The sequence below is a fragment of the Rana temporaria genome, chromosome 1, assembly GCF_905171775.1.
Source record: "Rana temporaria chromosome 1, aRanTem1.1, whole genome shotgun sequence".
NCBI classification, from domain to species: Eukaryota; Metazoa; Chordata; class Amphibia; order Anura; family Ranidae; genus Rana; species Rana temporaria.
In genome coordinates this window covers 415,407,782-415,432,908 of record NC_053489.1, presented here as the reverse complement: position 1 = coordinate 415,432,908, position 25,127 = coordinate 415,407,782, and the positions used below count along the sequence as shown (strand labels likewise).

Below are 25,127 nucleotides of genomic sequence, written 5' to 3'. Positions count from 1 at the left end.
GTCTCCCCCTCCGTATAAAACACTTTAGCCGAAAAACAAAGCGTGGGGGAGACACATTTCGAGCCTCTCATCGACTGGTAAAGACGGGTGCTCGCTGAAGAGGGGCAAGAACCGGAAGTCAAGCCGGCCGGTCAACTGGTACATTAAATAATGCGCAGATTAGAATGTAAGCCAGCCGAGTGCGCACAAGGGGAGGGGGGCCCACCATAGACCTCCAGCTTAACTCCCCGCATGCAACGACCTCCACCGTGGTCGAGATACTCGCCCCAAGGTGGCAAAGTGCCTGTCCCCGGAGGGGGCCAAGCTGCCCCTCGGCAACGGGATCCCGAGTCCATCCGACCGGCACCCCCAATGCTCACCCCCCTCCCGGTGTATCAGCAACCAGGTCACTCAAGATCAAAAGGTTACAGGAAGGAAGGAAGGAAGGAAGGAAGGAAGGAAGGAAGGAAGGAAGGAAGGAAAGAAGGAAAGAGAGAGAGAGAGAGAGAGAGAGAGAGAGAGAGAGAGAGAGAGAGAGAGAGAGAGAGAGAGAGAGAGAGAGAGAGAGAGAGAGAGAGAGAGAGATTAGAATCAGTAGGAACATACCCGAGGTCAGACGTCCAGCTCCTCCCCTACACCACTTGCCTCCACCACCTCGCTATATATTAGTAACTGAAAAGGAAAATTGCCTCATCTCCCCCTCCTCCACTGGTTGCCTAATGAGGCCAAAACAGTGTAACCGAGGGCTCTGTACCAATCTAGGGAACGCAAGGTCTTTGCTTAAGGGAAGGGTCTGCCAGCTCCAACAATGCCACATCCAAACTGGAAGTGACATATCCCGGATCTGAGACGTACGTTGCCCAGGCTGACCAGATGCTGGAAAAGCGCTCCCGAGTATTCCTGCGGGTGGCGATCCAGTCCTCCGCCTCCCGTATTTCACCCCAAACAACCTTTTTATCATGTTTATTCACACAAATAGAGCTTGAAAAACAGGTAATTTTTATCCTTCACTGATGAGCAGTGATGGACACTTATTGTCAGCCCTGGTGGGCACCGATTGGCCTGCACCGAGAATCAGGACACCGATGATCCGTGCCCCGATTATCAGTGTAGCAGCGGGCATGATCGCGGGAGGCCATCATATGATGGCCTCCCAGAACTAGCCGTGCATGCTGCAGCCGTCAATTCGTCTATAGCACCGTCGGCAAGTGGTAAAGGCAACTATTATGTCTGTTTTGTGTAGGTACCTGTGAGTTGATCGATTTCTCAACTATTCTTTAGAGATTCAAATGTCAAGAAAAATTGCACTTACTTGTTTGACAGTCTGTGCTGAAACTATAGGAACAGACATCCGCACTTGCGTAGCATTTACCACCATTGGTTTAGCTGAGGGGGGGGGGGATAAAAAAAAAAGGCACATTACTTGTATTGCTTTGCTAAAATCTAACATACTTAAAATTATTCCCGTTTTACATGTTGTCCACATGTTTTTAATAACACCCTACAATAAAAAGCACTGCCAATCCATATTAATCTTACCAAAACTCTTGAATAGACTAATGACCTAAGATCCCCCTGTCAGCAACTGCCATAAGGACTCTTGACCTCAATGACCCGCATCTGCGATAAAAATTGCCTTATGAGTTCCAGGTATAGTATATTTTTACAGCTTGGACCAATGTAACTATGTATTCACCATACCTGGGGGGAGTTCCCTGAAAGCTGAAAAATCACTGAAGCAGACACTGATACTTGAGTTATCTCTGCTTGCTTCTGGGTCCCATGCTGATGCATTGAGAATACAGGAGATCAGCTCCTCAGAACAGGCGCCATTCTGAAAACTCTTTGCATTTTATGAATGAATGCAAAACATTCACCGATTCGATGAGGTAGAGAGGTGGGGAAGTGACATGACATGCTTAACCTCATTCAATTAGAACCTCTCATTCTTTTTTGGCCAGGAACATTGCTGACATTTCTGGTGAGGTCAAGTATCTGCCTTCTCCTGGTTTCTTCTTTTCGGCTAAAGACCAACTCCATCTTTAACACCATGTTACATCCATATTTAGGGTGTAACGTGGTGCCAAGTGGATGCGCATTCAGGTCATTCACTCACAGAGATCCATGAATGAATGAACTACAAGTACTGTCTTCCAGTCTGACCCACTTACTCCAGCAGCCATTTCTGACCCCTCTCCTTTGACTTCAGGTGTTCATTTGTCTTCTTGTCTCACAGTGCAAGTATTCTCTACAGATATGTAGGAATTTATGATTCAGTGCCATGTGTTGCTCCCCTTGGTTTCAGGGGCCTAAAGTATCCACAGCCACTTTTCCTCAGCAGAAATTGACACAGAGATGTTTACTATTTTTTTTTCCCTCTGGGATCCTTCAAAGGGTTGTTGTCAGGCACAGAATCCCTTCCTTTTTTTTTTATAAAAGCAGAACCCACCAGCCAAATTTTAGTCAGCAGTTGTCTCACCTAAACAAAAGGAAACCGTTTCCTTTCTAATTGAGGCAGTATGAGCTATTTGAAAGTGAACCTGTACTCCCCTAAATGACCAGCTACGCAATGCTAAGGATTGACACAGGTTGACACCTTCCCATCCTGCATCAAAACATTCTTTACATTCCTCCAAGTTAGGTTCCAGTTCCCATACCCACAAGTCTTCTTCTAACCCTGTAAGCTCAGAGATTTTAATCGTCCAAGACAAATCAAGGGATCTAAATCCACCACCACATGATGAACTGCCCTCACCAGTTTGGCAAAAGTGGAAGGGTGTCTGATGGCTTTTGTAAAGATTTGGAAAGCTCACAAATAGCCGATACATGGGTGAGGAAGGTAGTATCAAAAAGCTATAAAACACTTTTACTTACCTCCTTCATTCTTCCCATGTCTCAGCAATGTTGGCTGGACCTCTTTTTAGTCCTACAGGGATAACTCTCCCACAGTTACCATTCCCGTTCCCCAAACCCAAAGGTTTTAATTCAAACCCGTTTATAATTCCAAAACCAAAAAAGAAAAATTTGACCCATCTTTAACTCTCCCATCATTACAGAGATTTCTTAGCATCCAACGAAATAACAAATGTATATTTACATAATCAAACCTTTCGAGGTCAACGATTTCTTTACTTGGCTGTGAGAAACCACCACTAAGTTTGTGGCCCTTTAATTTGGTCTTGCCTTGAATCCAAGAGTGTTCACAAAAGGTCTTCTCACTAGTTCAGGGTCTTAGAGATACCCCAGTGATTGGATATTTGATTTGGATTATCTGTTGCTACGAAAGCAGACCTCCCTGGCCCTAGACTCGTTAAATCACACCACTATTGACCATGGAGGACATTGGATATATCATGAATGGTGAGAAGTCATCCGTGATATTGTCACAATGTACTCTGGCCTTCTAGTTACTTTTCAGGCCCGAAACTTCATGCCCCAGAAGATACTGATGAAGGTGCAGAGTAGGGTTGTCCCGATACTAGTATCGATACCGATACCGAGTATTTGCGGGAGTACTTGTACTCCCGCCGATGCCTAAATAGAATACTCAGCCGTGTGTGGGGACATGGCTGCATATGTGTGGGGACATGGCTGCATATGGGGGGGGACATGGCTGCATATGGGGGGGGACATGGCTGCATATGTGTGGGGACATGGCTGCATATGTGTGGGGACATGGCTGCATATGTGTGGGGACATGGCTGCATATGTGTGGGGACATGGCTGCATATGTGTGGGGACATGGCTGCATATGTGTGGGGACATGGCTGCATATGGGGGGACATGGCTGCATATGTGGGGGGATGTGATACATTTGCCTATATGTCTCAGTTTACTGCTCCCTGCTAGCCATGTCTGTAGAGGTAGAAAGGAATTTCATGTGTGATTCATTCCTCTGACAGGTTATTGACGTGCTAATGTCCCCTCACTATTCTAAAGGTTAATTGATCTATTGTGTTGTGTGAAGAAGATCTGTGTTTACCCTTAAAAGATGTGTATTGTATCATCAGGCTAAATGATTAGAGAAGTAGTATGTTAATTATTCTGATTGCTTCAGTGTAGTAATTAACTCCCCTGATGTCTTTATCTAAAGAAACGTGTCTGCATGGTCGGCTCCGACTTGTCTCCTATAATCTGTATGGGAAACCCCACTGTGTGAGGGGGGCGTTCCTAACAGGCTGTAACCACATATAAGCTGAGTTTTTGTGTCAATAAAGTGTCTTGGTTCCAGCATCCAGTCTTGACTCATGTGTGGGGGATCCTGTGATGTTCTTGTATGGAGAGGAGGGAATGCTTGACGGGGATATCATACCGATACCGTCACAAACTGGTTGGCAGCAGCGGGATCTTCCCTTCTACTCTCCTTCACACCCGGATTCCAAGCAGACACTGGAAGAACTACTGGAAGTATTGCTAGCAACAAAACCAAGCGGGTCATCATAGCAGAATCAATGGAGCTAGACCAGGACGACGGGATTGCAGCAACGCCAGCAGTACAAGAGATGGAGACACCAGTGATTCAGGAGGAGGAATCGCCAGCCAACAAGCTAATGAGAGAGAAGCTAGCGTGGTTCGGCCCGAACCCAACGCCGGATGTGGTGCTGAAAGTGATGGACCTGTTAGCGGAGGAGGCTAAACAAATAAGAGACGCAGAGCTACAGAAGGATAAACAAATAAGGGACGCAGAGCTACAGAAGGCTAAACAAATAAGAGACGCAGAACTACAGAAGGCTAAACAAATAAGGGACGCAGAACTACAGAAGGATAAACAAATAAGGGACGCAGAACTACAGAAGGATAAACAAATAAGGGACGCAGAACTACAGTTAAAACTGGCAGCAGTCCAACAAGCAGCCGCACCTTCTCCGAACAGTGAGTACAGCACAGCAGACGCAAGGAAGATTCCGTTTAGCGCTTTTAAAGCTTTTGATGAAAAGGACTGTGAAATTGATAACTACCTGGCGGATTTTGAGCGACAATGTAACCTGCACCGAATAGCTAGAAGAGAGTGGGTTGCAATATTGTCAGGCAAACTGTCAGGCAAAGCTTCTGATGCTTTCCGGACCGTGCCAGATCAGGATATCCATAGCTACGCCAGGGTTAAAGAAGCGCTCCTGGCTCGTTATGCAGTAACCCCAGAGTCCCACCGACAGAAGTTCAGGGACTCACGCAAAACCACGAAAGACTCTTACGCAGAATGGGCATGCCAGCTGTCCCTGTCGGCCTCTAACTGGGTTAACAGCAGCCAGGCCACCACCGCAGAGGACATTTTGCAACTAATGCTCCTGGAGCAATTTTACAATCACATCCAGACGGACGTCAAAGACTGGGTGAGAGATCGCAGGCCCATGACTCTACCAGAGGCCGCGAAGTTGGCGGATGAATATGCGGATACTCGCAAGACAAACCAGGTCACACCACGGGTACAACCTCCACGACCAACGGCGCCCTCACACCCACCAGCCGCTAGATACCAACCTCCTAACAGACCGGTGACATCTAGCCCTCGCTATCCACGCCAGGAGGACAACGAACAACGCTGCTTCCGGTGCAAACAGCTGGGTCACTTCAAGCAGAATTGCCCCCTGAATGACAACACCAGGTCAAATTGGTCTCGACCTGGGTACCGCCCACCAGCAGCAGCCCATTGTGTAGACTCGGCTTGGGATCCCCAGGAGCTGGGTCGGGAAGAACCATTGGGCACCCCTTACGAAGCCCTCATGGTACAATCTGCTATTACGGATAACAGGGAACACCATTGTCAGCTGGTCATGGGCTCCAGCCCTGAGCCGGAGGGGCCCTGGAGGGAGCTGGGCAGGAAGAGGCACCGCCGGCCACCCTTCAAGAAGAAGAGGTCCTGGAAGCCGTATAACAAGCTGACCTGGGAGGAGAAGAAGCGACTGGAGGAGAGGAAGTCGCAGCGGGCGTCCCAGATGCGGGCCGAGATGTTCGCCAAGGGCCCACCGGTGGCCCCTTACACCACCACCCAGTTCCTGATGATGAAGGACCACGTGGAGAGCCTGCAGGACATGAGCAAGCAGGAGCTGATCCGTGAGTGCATGGAGTTGGAGGAGTGCATAAGCCGCATGGAGGAGGAGAACAACCACCTGAGGTCACAGCGGGCTGACCCCCCCAGGCTCCATGAACTGGAGATGGAGCTGGAGAAGCTCCAAGAGGAGAACCGGCGGCTGCGGAGGGAGCAGGGGGTGGCTGACCTTATGGGGCTCTGAGTCCCCCCCCCCCGGACTCTGAGCACCAGTGCTACAGCATTTCAACAAATATAACTTTTTCTTTTTATGAATCTCCTGTGATTGTCACTTCAGAGCCATAACCTGCCCCCTCCCATAGCGGGACACCTAGACGGCGGCGCACAGACCCATTCGCTGTCTTCACACTGACTTCTGGTGACTTTGCAGATCGCACAAAGACTTGGGGACTGACCGGCGTGTGATCTGACGACCCGGTGACATACCTGAGTCTGAAGCAGTTGCCAAGGGAGGTCAGTCACGCCAAACGGAGTTAACCTCGGACTAAAAGCTCTAAACCCGTCAACCCTACTGGACCAGGAAAGGTCCAACCGGATTTGCCGGAGCAGGGAGCAAAAGGGGGGCCATTGTGATACATTTGCCTATATGTCTCAGTTTACTGCTCCCTGCTAGCCATGTCTGTAGAGGTAGAAAGGAATTTCATGTGTGATTCATTCCTCTGACAGGTTATTGACGTGCTAATGTCCCCTCACTATTCTAAAGGTTAATTGATCTATTGTGTTGTGTGAAGAAGATCTGTGTTTACCCTTAAAAGATGTGTATTGTATCATCAGGCTAAATGATTAGAGAAGTAGTATGTTAATTATTCTGATTGCTTCAGTGTAGTAATTAACTCCCCTGATGTCTTTATCTAAAGAAACGTGTCTGCATGGTCGGCTCCGACTTGTCTCCTATAATCTGTATGGGAAACCCCACTGTGTGAGGGGGGCGTTCCTAACAGGCTGTAACCACATATAAGCTGAGTTTTTGTGTCAATAAAGTGTCTTGGTTCCAGCATCCAGTCTTGACTCATGTGTGGGGGATCCTGTGATGTTCTTGTATGGAGAGGAGGGAATGCTTGACGGGGATATCATACCGATACCGTCACAGGGGACATGGCTGCATTTTTGGGGGGACATGGCTGCATTTGGGGACACATTTAAAAAAAAGTATCGGTATTCGGTATCGGCGAGTACTTGGAAAAAAGTATCGGTACTTGTACTCGGTCCTAAAAAAGTGGTATCGGGACAACCCTAGTGCAGAGTCAGGTTCTGCAACTTCAATCATTAGGTCAGTCTTCCCCTGCGGAGCTGCATGCGAGGACTGGTGAAATTAATCTTCAAAGCAGTTCCATTTGCTCAATTACACTCACAAACCTTGCAATGGAGCATTCTCATGGCATGGGGCAAGATGATCCAGTTACACCCTCGAACCAAGAAGTCCCCATTATAGGGGCTTCTGTCTCTGGCAGCTGTTTCCTTTTACAATAGACATTTGTATGCCACTCTTAGTTCTAGGCCCTCTGTCAGTTCAGGGTTGCTGGTCTCAGTAAGAATCAATGTTTCCAAACATCATCAACTCCCCCAGCCTGAATTCAATTGGACAAAGCCACAGCTGTGCCTTACAAAAAATTTTGGATCTTATTATACTATCTCCATGTGGTCAATACACCTAGTATTTCCAAGACTCAGGTTTGCCATCATGGAGTTTTCACACTATTTATTCATGTATACATCATTATTATTATTAAGTATTTTTTGTAATGGTCTGTTGGCATATTCCATGGGGCTATGGAGTGTGCTGTGGCTGACAGGTGGATGCTTGGCAGGGGTCAACCGCTGCACCTCAGCTCCTCCCCTGGCTTTGGCTAGTGGGAGGTGTCTCGTTTTTTGTCCTCAATTTGATAATTGAGTGCTATATATTCATGTAGATCAGTGTGCCTCTTTTAGCTCTGATGAAGATGGTTCCGATTTGTAAACGTGAAAGCCTCCCTTTATGTGAATAGGCATCACTTGTAATTATTGAATAATCCATGTGTCTGTTTATATATTGGAGTATATTTTTATTTATTTCAGTTTAATAAAATGGTTATATGGTAATGCACATGGCTAGTGCACACACCCTCTTTGTGCGTTTTGTTACAGTCTCTAAGGATCTCCCCTATCAGAATAGGGCAGCAAAGCGTGTTCATCTCCAGACTTTTGATGGATTGTTTTATCTGAGAAATACAGTGGAAGATTTACACATTTTTATTTGTCTGACCACAGAACAGTTTTCCACTGCGCAACAGACCATTTTAAAGGAGTTTTGGCCCAAAGAAGCCAGAAGCGTTTCTGCATCATGTTCAGATATGTGTTTTTCTTTGCATGATAGAGCTTTACCTCGCATTTTTGGATGGCATGGCAAACTGTGTTCACAAACAGTGATTTCTGGAAGTACTCCTGAGCCCATGCAGTGATGTCCATCACAGAATAATGACGGTTTTTAAATGCAGTGCTGTCTAAGGCTTAGAAGATCACGGGCATCCAATATTGCATATTTTGGCCTTGTTCCTTATGATTCTCAGAATCTTTTGATGATATTATGTACTGTGAATGATGATGAAAAACTCTTGCTTGAGCGGTGACTAGGGCTAGACCCAGATATTCAAAGCAACGAGTTACAGTGCTGATTTCTGAAGATTCAAACTTGAATCAAACCTCTGCAGGGTCTGGACAATCAAAATTGTGATGTTTCCCGAGTAGTTATTTCAACTAGACATCCCACAATGAAGGTCTTAAGAGCATAGTAAGGCTAGAACAGAGGCCAGCAACTGAGGTAAGGGCCACAAACTGAAATTGCAGAAGAACCACAGCAAAGTATAAAAATTCATGATCCGCTGAAAAGATGGGGACATGTAGCTAAACATCTGATGTTCACAGACACCAGAAAATCTCTATTATGCAAGAAGGCTGGGAGAACTGGTAGAGTCTATGCAACATTTCTAGGCCCAAATACCCTTTGATCCAAGATGGATGGATGCCTCCATTTGTTTGTTTGGAAACTGAACATGTTGGAGTAGAACACCTTAAACAAACAGTTCTGCCACATGAACAGGGGCATTGAAACACTGTTCCATAATACATGCTAGGGATGCCTAGAGATCTACTAATATGTAAGGTGACAGAAGGTTGGAGCTAATAAACTGAGGAGGGGCCTAGGAGAGAATATCTAGCTTGTAGTCCATGGAAACTACCTCCTGCACCCAAGTTATCTAAGATGGAGCCCCTTCAAACGCCCACAAAGACTAACAGACATCCCCCACTCTGGAAAAAGCACTTTCATGCTGAAGAGAGTTTGTCTGAGGGTTTGACCGACCTGCGGTTCCAGGACTTGCAGGAGGTCGCGGAACTTGGATTGTGTTTAAACTTAAAGCAGGTACCCGATTTTGAAAGGTACCTGCTCCCACTTCCGGTCAGATCGCTGTGTCGTTCTGAGCGGGAGATCGGCCTTCCCCACAGCCTCATGGGACACATCACAGATCCCCAGGAGATAGTGGGACCGGTCACAGAGCACAATACAGATCGCGCATGCACAGTGAATAGCTGGCTGTGAAGCCACAAGGAGTCACAGTCGGCTACCCACAGTTAAGATGACGGCCATTGCACCCAAAGACTGGCAAACAGGCGGGTCAGGAAGGACATCACTGGATCTTGGGACAGATAAGTGTGTGTTTTTTAAAAGTCAACAGCTACGGTATCTGTAAACACAAAATATTTAATTTTGTGTTTACAGGCTGAAGCTCCATTTTAAGAGTTTGGGCCCTTTCACACGGAACAGATTCGTATTGATCTGCCCTGTGTGTGTCCGTCGGCTCAGCGGGGATCATCCGTAAATCCCCGCTGAGCTGTCGGCGGACAGGGCGGTCCCCGCACACTTCCCTATGGGGAATCGGATGAATACGGACCGTGTGTCCGTATTCATCCGATCCGTTCCACCAGACGGAAGAAAATAGGGTTTTCTTCCGTCCGCAAAAGCGGATCTTTGCAGACGCGGATGTTTGCGGATGTTAGCGGATGCATCATCCGCTAACGTCTGCAATCCCATAGGGAAGCATTACAAGTCCGTTTACAGGCTTGTAAAAAACAGACCGTTTGTCCGTACGTGTGAAAGGGCCCTTTGAGTCTGAAAAGTAATAAAATACTTTTTTTTTACCTCCGAGGGATAAGTATTCCTAAACTGAGCCATAGGCTTTTTTGGCTGAAGAATGTGCGTTCTGTTACCATCAGTACCTAAGCATACCTCAGAACATACCTCAAGATGTTGTTTCTCACAGACGACACAGAGCAAGAAAAAGTATTCTTCATGTGAGTTGATGTGAGACTTATGTGTAAAACAGGACAGGAAACCTCTAGCGGCCAATCAACGCTGTAGTTTAAAGCTACAGCCATTTGATCCAAAACATTCTAAGACAAAGGGATCAACCATAGTGTTAATATCTCTTCAAATAGCCTTAGACCTGTCAGTTGAGGTTTGAGAGATCACGGTCATAACCAAAGCAGGATGCAAAGCAAGCCCTCCCAGAAAGGACAAGGTTCTAGAAAAAAAAACGTCTAGACTCTTGTCCTTGAAGACAGGTGCATGCTCCACCGGGATAAGGGATGCTTTGTTAAGAAAGGACACTGTCAGATCCACAAAGAGGGAAGACCACTTTTTAACAAAGTCCTCCTCAAACGGCACAGGGCTAACAGGTGCTTGGGAGGTACAGATATGTTGTCAAAATATTTCCAGTCTTTATAAAGGAAGACCTGGAACAGTGGGTGCACCAGAAAGGTCTTGGCAGTCTTAAAGGGTTTGTAAAGGAATTTTTTTTTTATCTTAATAGCTTCCTTTACCTTAAATGCAGTGCTGTTTTCATGTCCTCATTGTTAGTTTTTGCTCTTAAGTTGCTGTAATTCTTCTCTGATCTCCACACTTCCTGGTTGTCTGTTGCCTGATGACCACAGTACTTAGAGCTTTCTCTCTGTGGTCACTAATCAAGGAGGTGTGATTACTGTGTGTCTAAAACCCCACAGCACCAATCAGTTTCGTTTTCCAAACCATCACTGCCCTGTATTGGCTCTGAGTCTCTGTACATCACATAAGCAGGAAACAGCATTCAAAAATGAAACTAGAAACTGCAGGTACATTATATGATTGATTTTTATCTATTTTAATCATTTTTAAAAGGAATCAGTTAACTATTATGTCTCTATACCCTGTAAACAGTCATTTCAGCAAAACATTTTTTTCCCTTTACAACTCCTTTAAGAAATATAAAGAATCCTAGACTGGGAACAACACTGGTAAAACCGAAAGACTCCTCTAGCTGTATCGTGATTTGCACCTCATCAAAAAGAGCTCAAGTGGTCTCATATTTGGGAGTGATGGTAAAAGATAACAAACTACTCATACGCAGGTTCATTCAGTCAAATTTGACAGATTTAGCATCAGACAGTCTGAGCAGCTGATAGCTTTGAGGCCACAGGCAAACTTAGATACAGAATCTGCAAGGGAATGTGTAGGAGTGCGCCTGTGAATTCGGAATTCAGAATCGTTAAACAGTTTTGTAGTTTGGCCCATAAAGTCATGCACGACTGACAAATAAACTTCCCTAGACAGAGTAGATAAGTTGACCATTAGCAACAAAGCTAGGAAAAAACTCAGATGACCTAGACCCTAGGAGCAGAGGGCACAGAGATTTTAGGCTGCACACATCAACCAGACATGAATATCCAGTGTAGATATAGAGCTTGGAGAACCCCTCACACTTAACCCCTACAGCGCCCCCTAGTGGTTAACTCCTAAACTGCAATTGTCATTTTCACAGTAAACAATGCATTTTTATAGCACTTTTTGCTGTGAAAATGACAATGGTCCCAAAAATTGGTCAAAATTGTCCGATGTGTCCTCCATAATGTCGCAGTCATGAAAAAAAAATAAAAAAAAAACGCTGATCGCCGCCATTAGTAGTAAAAAAAATTATTAATAAAAATGCAATAAAACTATCCCCTCATTTGTAAACGCTATACATTTTGCGCGAACCAATCGATAAACGTTTATTTCAAAATTGTTTTACCAAAAATAGGTAGAAGAATGTGTATCGGCCTAAACTGAGGAAAAAAAAACGTTTTTTATATATATATTTTTGGGGGATATTTATTATAGCAAAAAGTAAAAAATATTAAAAAAATTTCAAAATTGTCGCTCTATTTTTGTTTATAGAGCAAAAAATAAAAACCGCAGAGGTGATCAAATACCACCAAAAGAAAGCTCTATTTGGGGGGGGGGGGGGAAGGACGCCAATTCTGTTTGGGAGCCACATCACACGACCGCACAATTGTCAGTTAAAGCGACGCAGTGCCGAATCGCAAAAAGGGGCAAGGTCCTTAACCTGCATAATGGTCCGGGTCTTAAGTGGTTAAGGCGTATACATACACTGCCTGGTCACTGTCCAAAAATTAAAAAATCAACACAGTACTCATGAATTATATTATACCTGGCCACATATATATAAGCTAGATACAAAAAAAATCATACCTTGCTGGAGAGGCTGAGTGCTGGTGCTTGGGTTCTGACCAGACATAGCGCTGCTTGCTGTTGATGTAGTAACAAGCCTTACATAATGAAATTTGCTTCCAGGGACTTGAATCTGCTGTACATTTGGAGCTGCTGAAAGCGGTATAATTGTTTTGAACTGCGGTGTTGCATTAACACCACCAACTGTTATTGTCTGAACTGTTGGTTTTACAGTCTGAAAAAAAAAAAACAGGAGACAAAATTTATGTAAATTTAGAGATCAATAGTATGAACACACCTTTTTAATTTTTAGAAAACGGTTGCACCCGCCGTAAAATCTGTTTTCTTGGAGTCCACTGAGGGACACAAGGAAGACATTCAGGTTTTACAGTGCTCAGGATTGGACAGTGGCAAATAAAAAATAAAGTAAGCCAGTCCAAGATAAGCTCGTAGCAACTAGCATGCTGCAGTTTTGTACCCAAGCAGTACTGAGAGTATGATCATAAACAAACATGGGTGTGACCCGTGAACCCCAACAGACTTCAAGAAAAGGATTTTACGGGGAGCAAAAAACACTGGTTTTCTCTTTCTCATCCATTGAGCAACACAGAAAGAGTTTAACCTTCAGGACTTTCAAAAGCAGTTAAATGAGGGGTAGGCAACAGCAAGCAAATACCAACAGGAGGCCTAAACAAAATAAAAAGACTGCCTGCAGATAAAAGAGCTGCCTGAAGGACCTTATGCTAGAAGCTGGTATTGGATAAGGCATGAATATCAAACCTGGTAAAACTTAGAAATCCTGTGAACCAAAGACCATGTGGCAGGCTTGCAAATCTGGGAAACAGTAGCCTGATGCCATAAGGCAGGGATATGCAATTAGCAGACCTCCAGCTGTTGCAAAACTACAAGTCCCATAAGGCATAGCAAGATTGACAGCCACAAGCATAACACCCAGAGGCATGATGGGACTTGTAGTTTTGCAACAGCTGGGGGTCCGCTAATTGCATATCCCTGCCATATAGTTTAAGAAGCACTCACAGTAGTAAGCGTAGAGTGTGTCTTGACAGTAAAGGCAGTGACCTGACCGTGAGACCATAACCTTGGAGAATCACCCAAGGTTGAGGTCCTGCATTTCTTACCAAGTAAAGAATGCCTTCCACATAAGGTGATAAACATTGTTAGAAGTAGATTTTCTAACCGTTAACAATGTTGGAAACACTTATTCAAGGATGGACCCTGTCATTCAGAACCTTGGTTTCAAAATCCATGCTATGCTGTTAAAGATTGAAGCCATGATAGTAAATTGGTCTTTGAGACAGCAGATCCAGATGATTTAGAAAAGCCCACAGAGCATCTGCTTATGCCACGTACACAAAGTTCTCTGAACTTTCGACTGCCAAGAACGCAGTGACATACAACACTACAACGAGCAGAGAAAAGTTCAATGCTTCCGAGCATGCGTCGAAATTTTGCGCATCGGAATTGCTACAAACGATCGGAATTTCAGATTGGATTTTCTTCTGTCGGAAAATTGGAGAACCAGCTCTCAAATTTTTATTGCCAGAAATTCCAACAGGAAAAGTCCGATGGAGCCTACACACGGTCAGAATTTCCAACAAAAAGCTCACATCTGACTTTTCTTGTCGGAAATTCCGACCGTGTGTACGGGGCATAAGAGTTTTATCGGGTCAGAGTATCACATATGCCTGGGCAATGCCAAAGCTATTAAAATAAAAAAAATAACAGGAATATCCTCCATCCCAAACCCCATCTCGATCCTGCCTCTGACGAAGTAGTAATATCGGGAGAGGAAAAGTATAGATTAGAATGTACTGATCCCACAGAGCAAAAACAGTACTGCTTTCGCTAGGAGATTCCTATACCTTGAGACAAACCTGTCCAGATTCTTTTAAAACTGGAGGCCGGGGGGGGGGGGGGGGGGTCTACATGCAGTGTCCCCCACCTGTGACACAGATTCTGACACACCTCTGGATGTAGGGAACACCCCCCCCCCCCCCCTCTTGCTTTCAAAGATCCAGACACTACCGGCTTAGGACAGTCTACCATAGTACAAACTTTCTGGTCAGAGATTTTTGTAATTCAATGTAAACTTTTTGACACATCTTTATCACAAGACCTGAACTGTAGCTCTTCTGAAAAACAAACTGTGTCTTTGACCCACAGCCAATTTAAACTTCTGCGCCATGTCACTACTTCTGCCGAACAGACCATAGCTAAACCCTGGAAATCCACTTCCTTTTGCATACTCGCAGAAAAACACAGAATTACCCAAGCAATGATTCACGCCAAATTGGAAGCTGTTCTATTAGATAGAGTTCCTAAACTTGAGACGCTCTGGAACTCTTGGGTGACCCATTTCCTACACCCCGGTTTCGATGAAACCTTACTTCTCCCATATCATCTCCAGCTAACTTTCTTTACCCTACCCTCGAGTCTGCCCCCTATCTCCCATCCTCCCCTAGGGAGGTCCACTAGCCCACATTCCCCCTTCCCCAGCCTCTCCCTTCCTTTCTACTCCTATTACGCACTTGTCCCCCATCCTTCCCACTTCCTTTTCATCTCTATGCTTCCAATTCTTCCCCCTGCAGCCTTGCTACCACTGACTTGAGCGTCTAGCTAGGCCTACCCCTTAGCATGCCCCCATTGCCCACACTGATGTACAGTCTCCCAGGACTCTTTAATAAAGTCCCTTATTGGGGTGCCAAACTGCTTTCTCTGTTATTTGGGCATTGTTCGGGGACCTATGTAAATGCACTCCTCCCTATTCCACCATCCCCTCGTTTTTTTTACCCGGGCTGTAAATAAGCTGCTTACACCTAGAATTTCACCCTACCTTTGTGTAGCCTTGTAGGGGGATTATCCTCCCTTGTTATCTGCCATGTGCCCTTTTTGACCCTGCATGGTCTCCTCCATGCTCTAGCTTTTGTTATGCCGTAACTTGCACTATACACCTTTCTGCACTTTTACTTGTACCTTTGTACTGGAACCTTTTTTTTTTTTTTTATTCTACCAATATTCTATTCTTTTTTTATTCTACCAATTGTTCACGCCTAGGAAGCAAAACAAACTGTAATGTGAAATTCTACTCATGGCAGGATCCGTACTACCGCTCTTGTCCTGGAAATACCTACCTGTTGGTTGTCCGACCATCCAAATATCTGGATCACATGATCCTCCAACTGTAAGATTCAGTGTTGCAAGAATAAAAAAAGTGCCCAAAACCCCAGGATGTTGACTGAGAGATGAGATTCCTCTGACATCCAAGTCCCTGTACAGATAGGGTTCTCAGGACCCAACAGGCTAGCATGCATCATGAGGTTCTTCCAAAAGAAGGGAAGGAACAACTTCGCCAAATCTGGAGCCAGACTCCCGAGCCACCAAGCCAGGGACAACCTGGTCTTCGGTGCCAGAAGAATTGGATAGACTCGTCTCAAAATGACAAAATGTTGTGTTGTAGGGGTCTAGAGTGGAATTGGGCAAAAGGGACTGCATTGAAGGAGCCTACAAATCAGCCCCTGGACTCTAATGCAGAAGTGAAGAATAAGGCAACTCCTGGCCTGAAGAAATCGCAAGTTGAGAGTTTGACGTTTCTCCTGGGGAAAATAAATCTTTGACTTGAGGGGTATCCAGGATTAGACACAGATTTTCCAAATGATGAGTCATGTCTCCAGCACTGATTTTTTACATTTTAGACACAGCCAAAAATGAGTCAGCCAGAACCAAAAGGTGACTTTTCCCCCTCAGCAGAAGGTTATCAAGATATCCCACAAGGGATGCCCTGAAAGCAGAGTAAGACTGACTGGGGTTAGCACCTTGGCACAGAAAAAAGGCCACAGACAGATTGTAGAGGGCTCAGAGCAAAGCTAAGGAAATGCTCATTAAATTAGGACATGCAGTTATATTGTTACCTTGTACCTTTTATACATAGGTCTACAAAGAGAACCTGCAGGGGAAGACGCTACATAAGCCAAAGCATTCGTCTGTAATAGTCAGCAATCACCAATACTATTTAGCGCAAATAATTTTACATGACTACAGTGAAATCCTCCGTGGAGAAAGCAGAGTAGGCAGCCAGGTCTGACCAAGCTAAGGAAGACTCCCAGGATGGCACAAACTCTAGCAGAGGGCAAAAATAGGAGGTCATGAGTTCCTAGTCTTGAGGTAGCTGAAAAAAGCCATAACGCAGGCTAGACCCCCACATCCAGTGAAGCGGGGTCCAGGTATTGCACTTTAAGTGGCGCATAGAAAAGGCTGATCCAGATAGCTGCATCAAACTTAGCAGCAATGTGGCAGGAATCTTGAAAACCGTAGCCATCAAAAAAGTTGAACCCTTTTCAGCAGAGCAGACATGTCCATCCTCCTAGGACACTAGAAAAAAAATGATACATGCTGGGAGAAAATGTGTTTATCGTGGGCTGGACCCCAATTTTTCTGTTTGCCAGTGTTCAATCCTCCTGTAGGTGGCCGAATTATCCAACAGTACGGGAATTATCCAACAGTACGGGCCAGTACCAACTACACAACATTACAGGCCTTCCCGTTTCCATTAATTTATTGTATTAATCACCAACTCATTTATAAATATTGAATTAAAATGTTGAACCAATTACAAACTCAGGTACTTCTGGTCTCATGATATTTTTTTTTATTTAAAAGTAAGAAAAATGTAGACTATCCCACTGGCAGAAGTAAAACCACAGTGATTACCTGAGCGGTTGTACAATTAGTAATAGCCTTTGCAGGAGAAGAGGTGGATGTCTGAACACTCAGAATCTGCTGACCAAGGGCCATACTTATGGGCACACCAAGTGTCTTCTGAGGAGAGCTGGAGGGCTGGGATGCAACGGATACCACTGTGACCTGAGGAGTATTACAGAATAGATTAAAAAATGCTGAAATGGAAAAAAAAAAAAAGGGGGGTAAGGGGATCTTTACATTAACCCATTTACTGCCAGGTCATGCTTTTCATTTGTAACCATACATTTTTTTGAAAGCACAGAAGGCTAGAATAAAAAGATGGTGCTCCTGATTTTGTACATCCCACAATAGTTATTCATATAAGACATTTTAAATATACAATAACAGGTACTGTACTGAAATTCTAAGAGAGCTATCCGCCTGTGCGCTGTATATGTGTGAAAGGGAGATTGCAGGTGACCCTTCAATGTAAACAAACTGTATATAATGCCAATAGAGTTCTGGTGATATATGTCAAAAGTGCGTAAAAAAAAAACAACAAAAAATATATACCAGTATAATACAGTTGTGTTCAAAATTATTCAACCCCCCAATGCTGTAAAGGGTTTTAGGGAATTTAGTGTACATTTGTAATTGTATTCAGAATGAAATCCTACAAGGACTTCTTAAAGAACCATATGCAACTAAAATGACATCAATTGGTTTTGTAATACAGTAGTAAATGTTTCTTTTGTGAATTCTTCATTTACACAATTATTCAACCCCTTAAAGACCACTCTGAAGAACAGAGGTTCATTGAAGTGTTTTCATATACCTGTGGATGTCAGGGAGCAGCAATAAAGCCTAATAAGCACCAATTAGGCAGCTTTAAAATGACTGTGATACTCATCTCCTTCTAGACATTTACTGGTGTGGTTACAAACATGGTGAAGTCAAGAGAATGGTCCAGGAAGACAAGAGAAGAGGTGATTACTCTTCACAGGAAGGGCAATGGCTATAAGAAGATTGCAAAGATGTTAAACATACCAAAAGACACCATAGGAAGCATCATTCGCGAATTCAAGGCAAAGGGCACTGTTGAAACGCTACCTGGTCGTGGCAGAAAGAAGATGCTGACTTCGACTGCTGTGCGCTACCTGAAGCGTAGAGTGGAGAAAAGTCCCCATGTGACTGCTGAGGAACTGAGAAAAGATTTGTCAGATGTGGGTACTGAAGTTTCTGCTCAGACAATACGGCGCACACTGCGTAATGAAGGCCTCCATGCCAGAACTCCCAGGCGCACCCCCTTGCTGTCTCCAAAGAATAAGAAGAGTCGACTGCAGTATGCCAAAAGTCATGTGGACAAACCACAGAAGTTTTGGGATTGTGTTCTGTGGACTGATGAAACAAAAAAGGGATTTTTAATACAGCTTACCCTGTGGCTTATTGTTAAAGCCTGATCTTGCAGGAGGCCGTCGATACTGTCTGGTATTAGAGGGCCCCTGTCCCGGGGAGGGCTGGCGCTTAAACGCGGGCCCTCGGGCTTTCTTCTTGACTGGCAAGAGAGTGCCTTTTGCCGCTTGATATAGTCTGAATATATCTATCCAGATCTTCTTCGAAGAGTCGTCCTCCATTGAAGGGAAACCCTACCAGGAGTTTTTTGCATGGGGGCTCAGCCTCCCAATTCTTCAACCATAAGAGCCTTCTCATATGGATTAGAAATAAGGATAAACGTGATGCCTGCTGGATGGAGTCCTTGATAGCATCCACCGTAAAGCGTATAGCCCTCGGTATATCCGAAAATTCCTCTGCCTGCTGGGCAGGGATAAGTTTAAGCATTTGCTTAGTCTTATCTGATAATGCTTGGGTAACTCCAATAGCAGCCACAGCGGGCTGAACTATCGCCCCTGCTGAAGTAAAGGAGGCTTTAAGTAATGTTTCCAAGCGTTTATCAACCGGATCCTTAAACACCTGTACGTTTTCCACCGGACAAGTTAAAGATTTGTTCACATAGGAGATGGCTGCGTCCACCGCCGGGGGCGCCCACCTTTTGGAGAATTTCTCCTCCATAGGATATAAAACAGAGAATTTTTTAGGTGGTAAAAAGACTCTATCTGGCTTAATCCAATCCTGAAACATGACCTCCTCGAGTAGAGGATGGATCGGAAAAACTGCGTTGCTTTGAGGCGTTCTTAATGAGCCTAAAGCTGAAACTGCAGATATTTGAGGTTCTGGTATGGGTAACTTAAATGCCTCATGGACCATGTCCGTTAAGGCCTGAACCCATAAACTTTCCCCTTGGGAGGCTGAACCAGACCCCTCAGTATCCAGATCCTCGATCTCTGAACCACCCTGGTCCAGAGCGTCAAGTCTATCCAATTCCTCTAGGGAAAGGATCTCTGTGTCTGAGGGTTCTTGCTCGGGTGACGGAGACCTAGTCCGCTTTCTACCCGATATAGCCTTAGCTATCTTTTTGCCATTCTTTTCTCTAGTTCACCTAAAGAAACAGCAAGAACCCTCTCAGTAACAAAGCCGGGGTTGGACTGACCTGGATCAGCCCCAGCACCAGATCCCCCAGGTCCCATCAAGGCATGCCCTGATATGTCCTGTGGGGAGAGCAGCGGCATAGCCGTGTCTGAGCCCTCGGATTTTGCGGGGGAATCCCCACCCTTTGTACCCTTTGACCCAGAAGCCATGGTACAATACCGAGGTACACCTGCTATCACCCAGCCACAGACGTAGCTAAGGGGATCTGTCGGTTTGGGAGCGATAGAGACTAACGCCCAAACTGAGAAGGGAGATCAGCAGTTCTTTCCCTTCTTCTCTTTTTTTTTTTATTTTTTTTTTTTGATTGAAGAGAAAAAGAAACCACTCTGTCTCCCACTAAGTATTGCCAATAGCCATCTGCTGAAAAAAAGGAAAAGAAAACCTATCTGTAGGTTTGACAGTCCTTAGAAAAGACTGCAATCTTTCCTTTCGCCACCGGGTGTCCTCGGCGTGCTCCGCTCTGTGTCCTCCTCTCCTCTAGCTCAGGGTGACACTGAGCTCTTGGCAGCTAATGGAAGGGCCTCCCCTTCCCTTATTTGTGATTCGCCGCCCACAGGGACGCGCCCCCACCACGGAAATGGCGCGAAAATCATTCATATCTCGGGCACGCGCGCGCCCGTCGGGGGGGCCATCACACATGGAGGAGGACGGAGCAGCGCAGGCACCCAGGCAGGTAAGCCCTTTAGGTAGGTCACAGACCTCCTTCTAGCATGGGAAATAGGCTCCCCTCTCACAGAGATCCCACACCTAGCGCCAGCAGCCCAGCTAAGCAATACTTACCAGGGAGGTCACATATTACTGGGGAAAAAGATTGAATTATCCTGTCTCTGTCATAGACATAGTGATTCCTTGCCAATGCAGAGCATACCCAGGCATGTCCCCCTGTGCACCCCCTGCAGGAAACCAGCTAAGAACCAAGTTCCGCAAGCTCCCCCAATACTTACCTGCTCCATGCCGCAGGACTTTTGCACAGCAAGAGGTCCAATCTTCCCCCATCTCCGTGGGTGGCGTCTAGACCTTCAGGCCCTGGGTTCCTATGAAGGAGCCACTGTCCTGGGCCCATATAGCACCCTGGCAACAGAAACATTAGGCCCCCAAAGGTTTCTAAGTTCTGGGCCCAGCTCTCTAAACAGAAAGCATTATGGGCTATACCCCAATGGTTTGGGGTCCGGTTGCTGACCACTTTAGCACTGAGGCCTTTGGACAGAACCGGTTAGCCCACCTTAATCCCAAGGATGTGGAGGTAAGCTAAACCATGACCAACACCTAAGACACTGGCGAAAAAACTGAGGTACTCCTCCTATGGGAGGGGGTTATATAGGGAGGGGCACTTCCTGTTTGAGATTGCCAGTGTCCATCACCTGAAGGTACTCCATATAACCCACATAGTAATGAATATGCCGCTCTGTGTCCCGTGATGTACGAGAAAGAAATTAGAACTGTTTGGGCCCATGGATCAACGCTATGTTTGGAGGAGGAAGAACAAGGCCTATGATGAAAAGAACACCTTGCCTACTGTGAAGCATGGTGGGGGGGTCAATCATGCTTTGGGGCTGTTTTGCTTCTGCAGGTACAGGGAAGCTTCAGCGTGTGCAAGGTACCATGAATTCTCTTCAGTACCAGGAGATATTGGATGACAATGTGATGCAGTCCGTCACAAACCTGAGGCTTGGGAGACGTTGGACCTTTCAACAGGACAATGATCCCAAGCATACCTTCAAGTCCACTAGAGCATGGTTGCAGATTAAAGGCTGGAACATTTTGGAGTGGCCATCGCAGTCACCAGACTTAAATCCGATTGAGAACCTCTGGTGGGACTTAAAGAAGGCAGTTGCAGTGCGCAAGCCTAAGAATGTGACTGAACTGGAGGCTTTTGCCCATGACGAATGGGGGAAGATACTCGTAGATCGCTGCAAGACACTTGTGTCAAGCTATGCTTCACGTTTAAAAGCTGTTATAACTGTAAAAGGATGTTGTACTAAGTACTAAGATTGAATGTCACTTGGGGGTTGAATAAAACTGATAATGATGTGAGCACAGAAAAGACATTTGTGGTTATTTCATTATAAATGTTATGTTATATTTGTCTGACCTACACGTGCCTCTTTGATTTAATTGTAAGCAGGATGACTGAATGATCAAAATCAATGTCAAACTGGCCAAAACAATCAATTTCAGTGGGGGTTGAATAATTTTGAATACAACTGTATATATCAGGGCTTGACAAATTTGCTTTGAATCTAGGAGCCAGCTAAAAAAGTTAGGCGCCAGGTTTGGTGACGTCACTAGGGTTGGTATCATCCCCCCTCCACCAACTATGGTCCCCCCTCCACTAACTACAGACCCCCCTCTCTCAGTATAGACCCCCCCACTAAGTCTAAACCCCCCTCCCGCAGTATAGATCCCCCTCACTAAGTCCAGACCCCCCTCCCGCAGTATAGACCCCCCTCACTAAGTACAGACCCCCCTCCCGCAGTATAGATCCCCCTCACTAAGTACAGACCCCCCTCCCGCAGTACAGACCCCCCTCACTAAGTACAGACACCGTCATTGCAGACCCCCATCTATGAGTGTAGACCCCCCTCCATCAGTGCAGCCTCCCATCATTGCAGACCCCCCTCCATCAGTGTACACCCCCCTCAGTGCAGATCCCCCCATCAATGTAGAACCCTCACAGTGCACCTGCCCTCAGTGCAGACCCCCCTCTCCATCAGTGCAGGACCCCCATCAGTGCACCCCCCTCAGTGCAGCCCCCCATCATTGCAGATCCCCCCCTCAATCAGTGTACACCCCCCTCAGTGCAGATCCCCCCATCAATGTAGAACCCCCACAGTGCACTTGCCCTCAGTGCAGACCACCCTCTCCATCAGTGCAGGACCCCCATCAGTGCACCCCCCTCAGTGCAGCCCCCCATCAGTGCAGATCCCCCCTCAATCAGTGTACACCCCCCTCAGTGCAGATCCCCCCCAATCAGTGTACACCCCCCTCAGTGCAGATCCCCCCCCAACAATGTAGAGCCCCATCAATGCAGACCCCACTCAGTGCACCCCCCCCCCCTCAGTGCAGACCCCCCCTCTTACCTCCCATAGCACCCCCCAGCACATGTCTATTTGGACTACATTAAAACATTTACAGACCTCAGAACAGCGCGGGATGGAGCAGGAAGAGAGCGGCACAGCAGCGGCTGACACGGCGGGAGGAACGAGTGGCCAGCAGAGTGAAGTCCAGCTGGGGATCCTCGGCGGTCTGTCATCCCCGCTGCTGCTGTCCCCCTGCCCCAAGGTATTGTGGGAAGCGACTCAAGAACATCCGGGACCCGGATTCGGTGGATAGGCACAGCGGAGTGTGTCCCTCGGACCCCCTCCTCCTCCGTAAACAGAGAGGAGAGGGAGGCGGCTTCAGTCAGCTCCGCTATAGCGCTGCCCACAGGTGTCACCCGGTGCGGCCCACACCCAACTCCTGGCAACGGCACTGACCCTCTTCTCCCGTGCTCATCCCCTCTCAGACAGTCAGAGGAGCAGGGCCTCTGGCGCTGGGAAACCACCGAAACCGGGTCCCGGATGTTCTTGAGTCGCTTCCCGCAATACCTTGGGGCAGGGCGACAGCAGCAGTGGGGATGACAGATCGCCGAGGAACCCCAGCTGGACTTCACTCTGCTGGCCACTCGTTCCTCCTGCCGTGTCAGCCGCTGCTGTGCTGCTCTCTTCCTGCTCCATCCCCACTTCCACCGCTAATCATGTTCACGGCCAAGACCCCGCAACCCGTCCTGTAGCAGAGGCACCTGTCACTGATCAAAGCCCAGGCACCAGGGTGAAATTTCTAGTCGCAATGGCGACCTGGCGCCTGGGATTTGTCGAGCCCTGATATATATATATATATATATATATATATATATATATTATATTATATCATTAACAGCAAAATACCTTAAATCATTATTCGAACACAAAAAAACACAACATAACTTACATTTCAACTAAATCTAAAAGATAAACAGTGTTTTTAATAAATTGTAAATATACACCAGTTTTAAATTGTGCATTTTTGCAACACAGTGAAAATCAAAAAGGTACGCAAAACTGTAAATAAGAAACTTACTTAAAAAATCTGGAAGTTGTCTTCACACTTATGCGGTGTCTTTGTGTACTGTATTGGTGTGTGTAGCAATAACAAGATCAAGGCATACATTTTATCACAATTTAGCACATTGCAAGGTGGTGCTGTGCATAGTTAAACAAATGTAATTTAAAAAATAAAAGTACTTCAATGTGTTGCACTGTGCTACACGTGCGCTGCAGTACATTGTTAAAAACACACACTTGCGTGCCTTCTGTGCAACATTAATCATACCCGCTTATGTGAATGGACCTTTTTATTTTAATGCAGCACACCACAATGCATGGTAACAAGTCACCATGTGTTGTGCTGCTCTAGAAGTGTGTTAGCAAGGTGCATTGGGGTGGTATTAATAATAAATGGCACCACAGTGCACCAACAGGGAGGCACATTTTCATGGGATGCAACACACGTTATTGTGCATCACACAGAAGTGAACCGAGTATTTATAGGTTTGTTTTTCTTTAACTATATTTTGTTTAATTTAATTTTTTACGGAAATAAAAGAGCTTTCTCTTTTGCATTAGGGAAGGAAATGGATGACACAGATTCCTCAATCTCCTCCTCTACACTTCCTACTGTACAGAGCACTTTCCTGTTCATTCACAAAGAGAAGATGATAGTAAACATGCCCTCTTCCTTGTCCCCTCCATAACCCTTGGTCTCTGCTGGTACAGGTGGAGGGAAAGCAGCAAAAGAAGGAAGGGAGGTATCAGAGGGCATACAAGAGACAGCGAATTGTTGAGGGGACACAGACAGGAGATGATTGCCAGTGCACAGCGGGGAAGATAGTGGCAGACAGGGAGCACAGAAGGCTGGCAGTAGCAGCAGCAGGGGGCATCAGCTGCTGATCAGAGTTATTCATTAGTAAGAAGGGTCTAGGGGACCCTTCGGTTATAAGTTCATGCTAAAGTAAAAGCGGAAGGGAATATAGAGGAAGTAAGGCTTTTGTCGGAACAGAACCTGATCAGCGTTCATTCATTTCATTGGCCAAATACTCAATTATTCTGGCCACTGAAATGAGCGCTCAAGACACGTATACACATGATCCTCTCCTGAATGCAATTTTAGTGCATTCAGATTACCACCACTAAAGGTGGTGGGGGAAAAAGGCATTTGACAGCTGCAGTGTGCATGAGGCCTAACTGAGTATGCAGCTTCTTTAACTTTTAATCCATCCCAGGTTTCCGGTTTTAGGGCGTCTCTTACTTGCAGCATCCCATG

General features: G+C 45.9%; 1 protein-coding gene across 2 annotated transcripts in view; it reads right to left on the bottom strand.

The window, feature by feature from the left end:
- Positions 1-25,127, bottom strand: part of LIN54 (lin-54 DREAM MuvB core complex component) — an 85,161-nt gene that overhangs the window by 39,506 nt on the left and 20,528 nt on the right. The window contains exons 5-7 of one of the 2 annotated variants that reach the window (XM_040324816.1): positions 17,271-17,423; positions 12,564-12,777; positions 1,292-1,365 (exon numbers count right to left, since the gene is read on the bottom strand). In XM_040324816.1, the coding sequence (XP_040180750.1) occupies positions 1,292-1,365; positions 12,564-12,777; positions 17,271-17,423 (441 nt within the window). The remainder of the gene's footprint in view (positions 1-1,291; positions 1,366-12,563; positions 12,778-17,270; positions 17,424-25,127) is intronic. The other variant, XM_040324825.1, reaches the window with a different exon arrangement.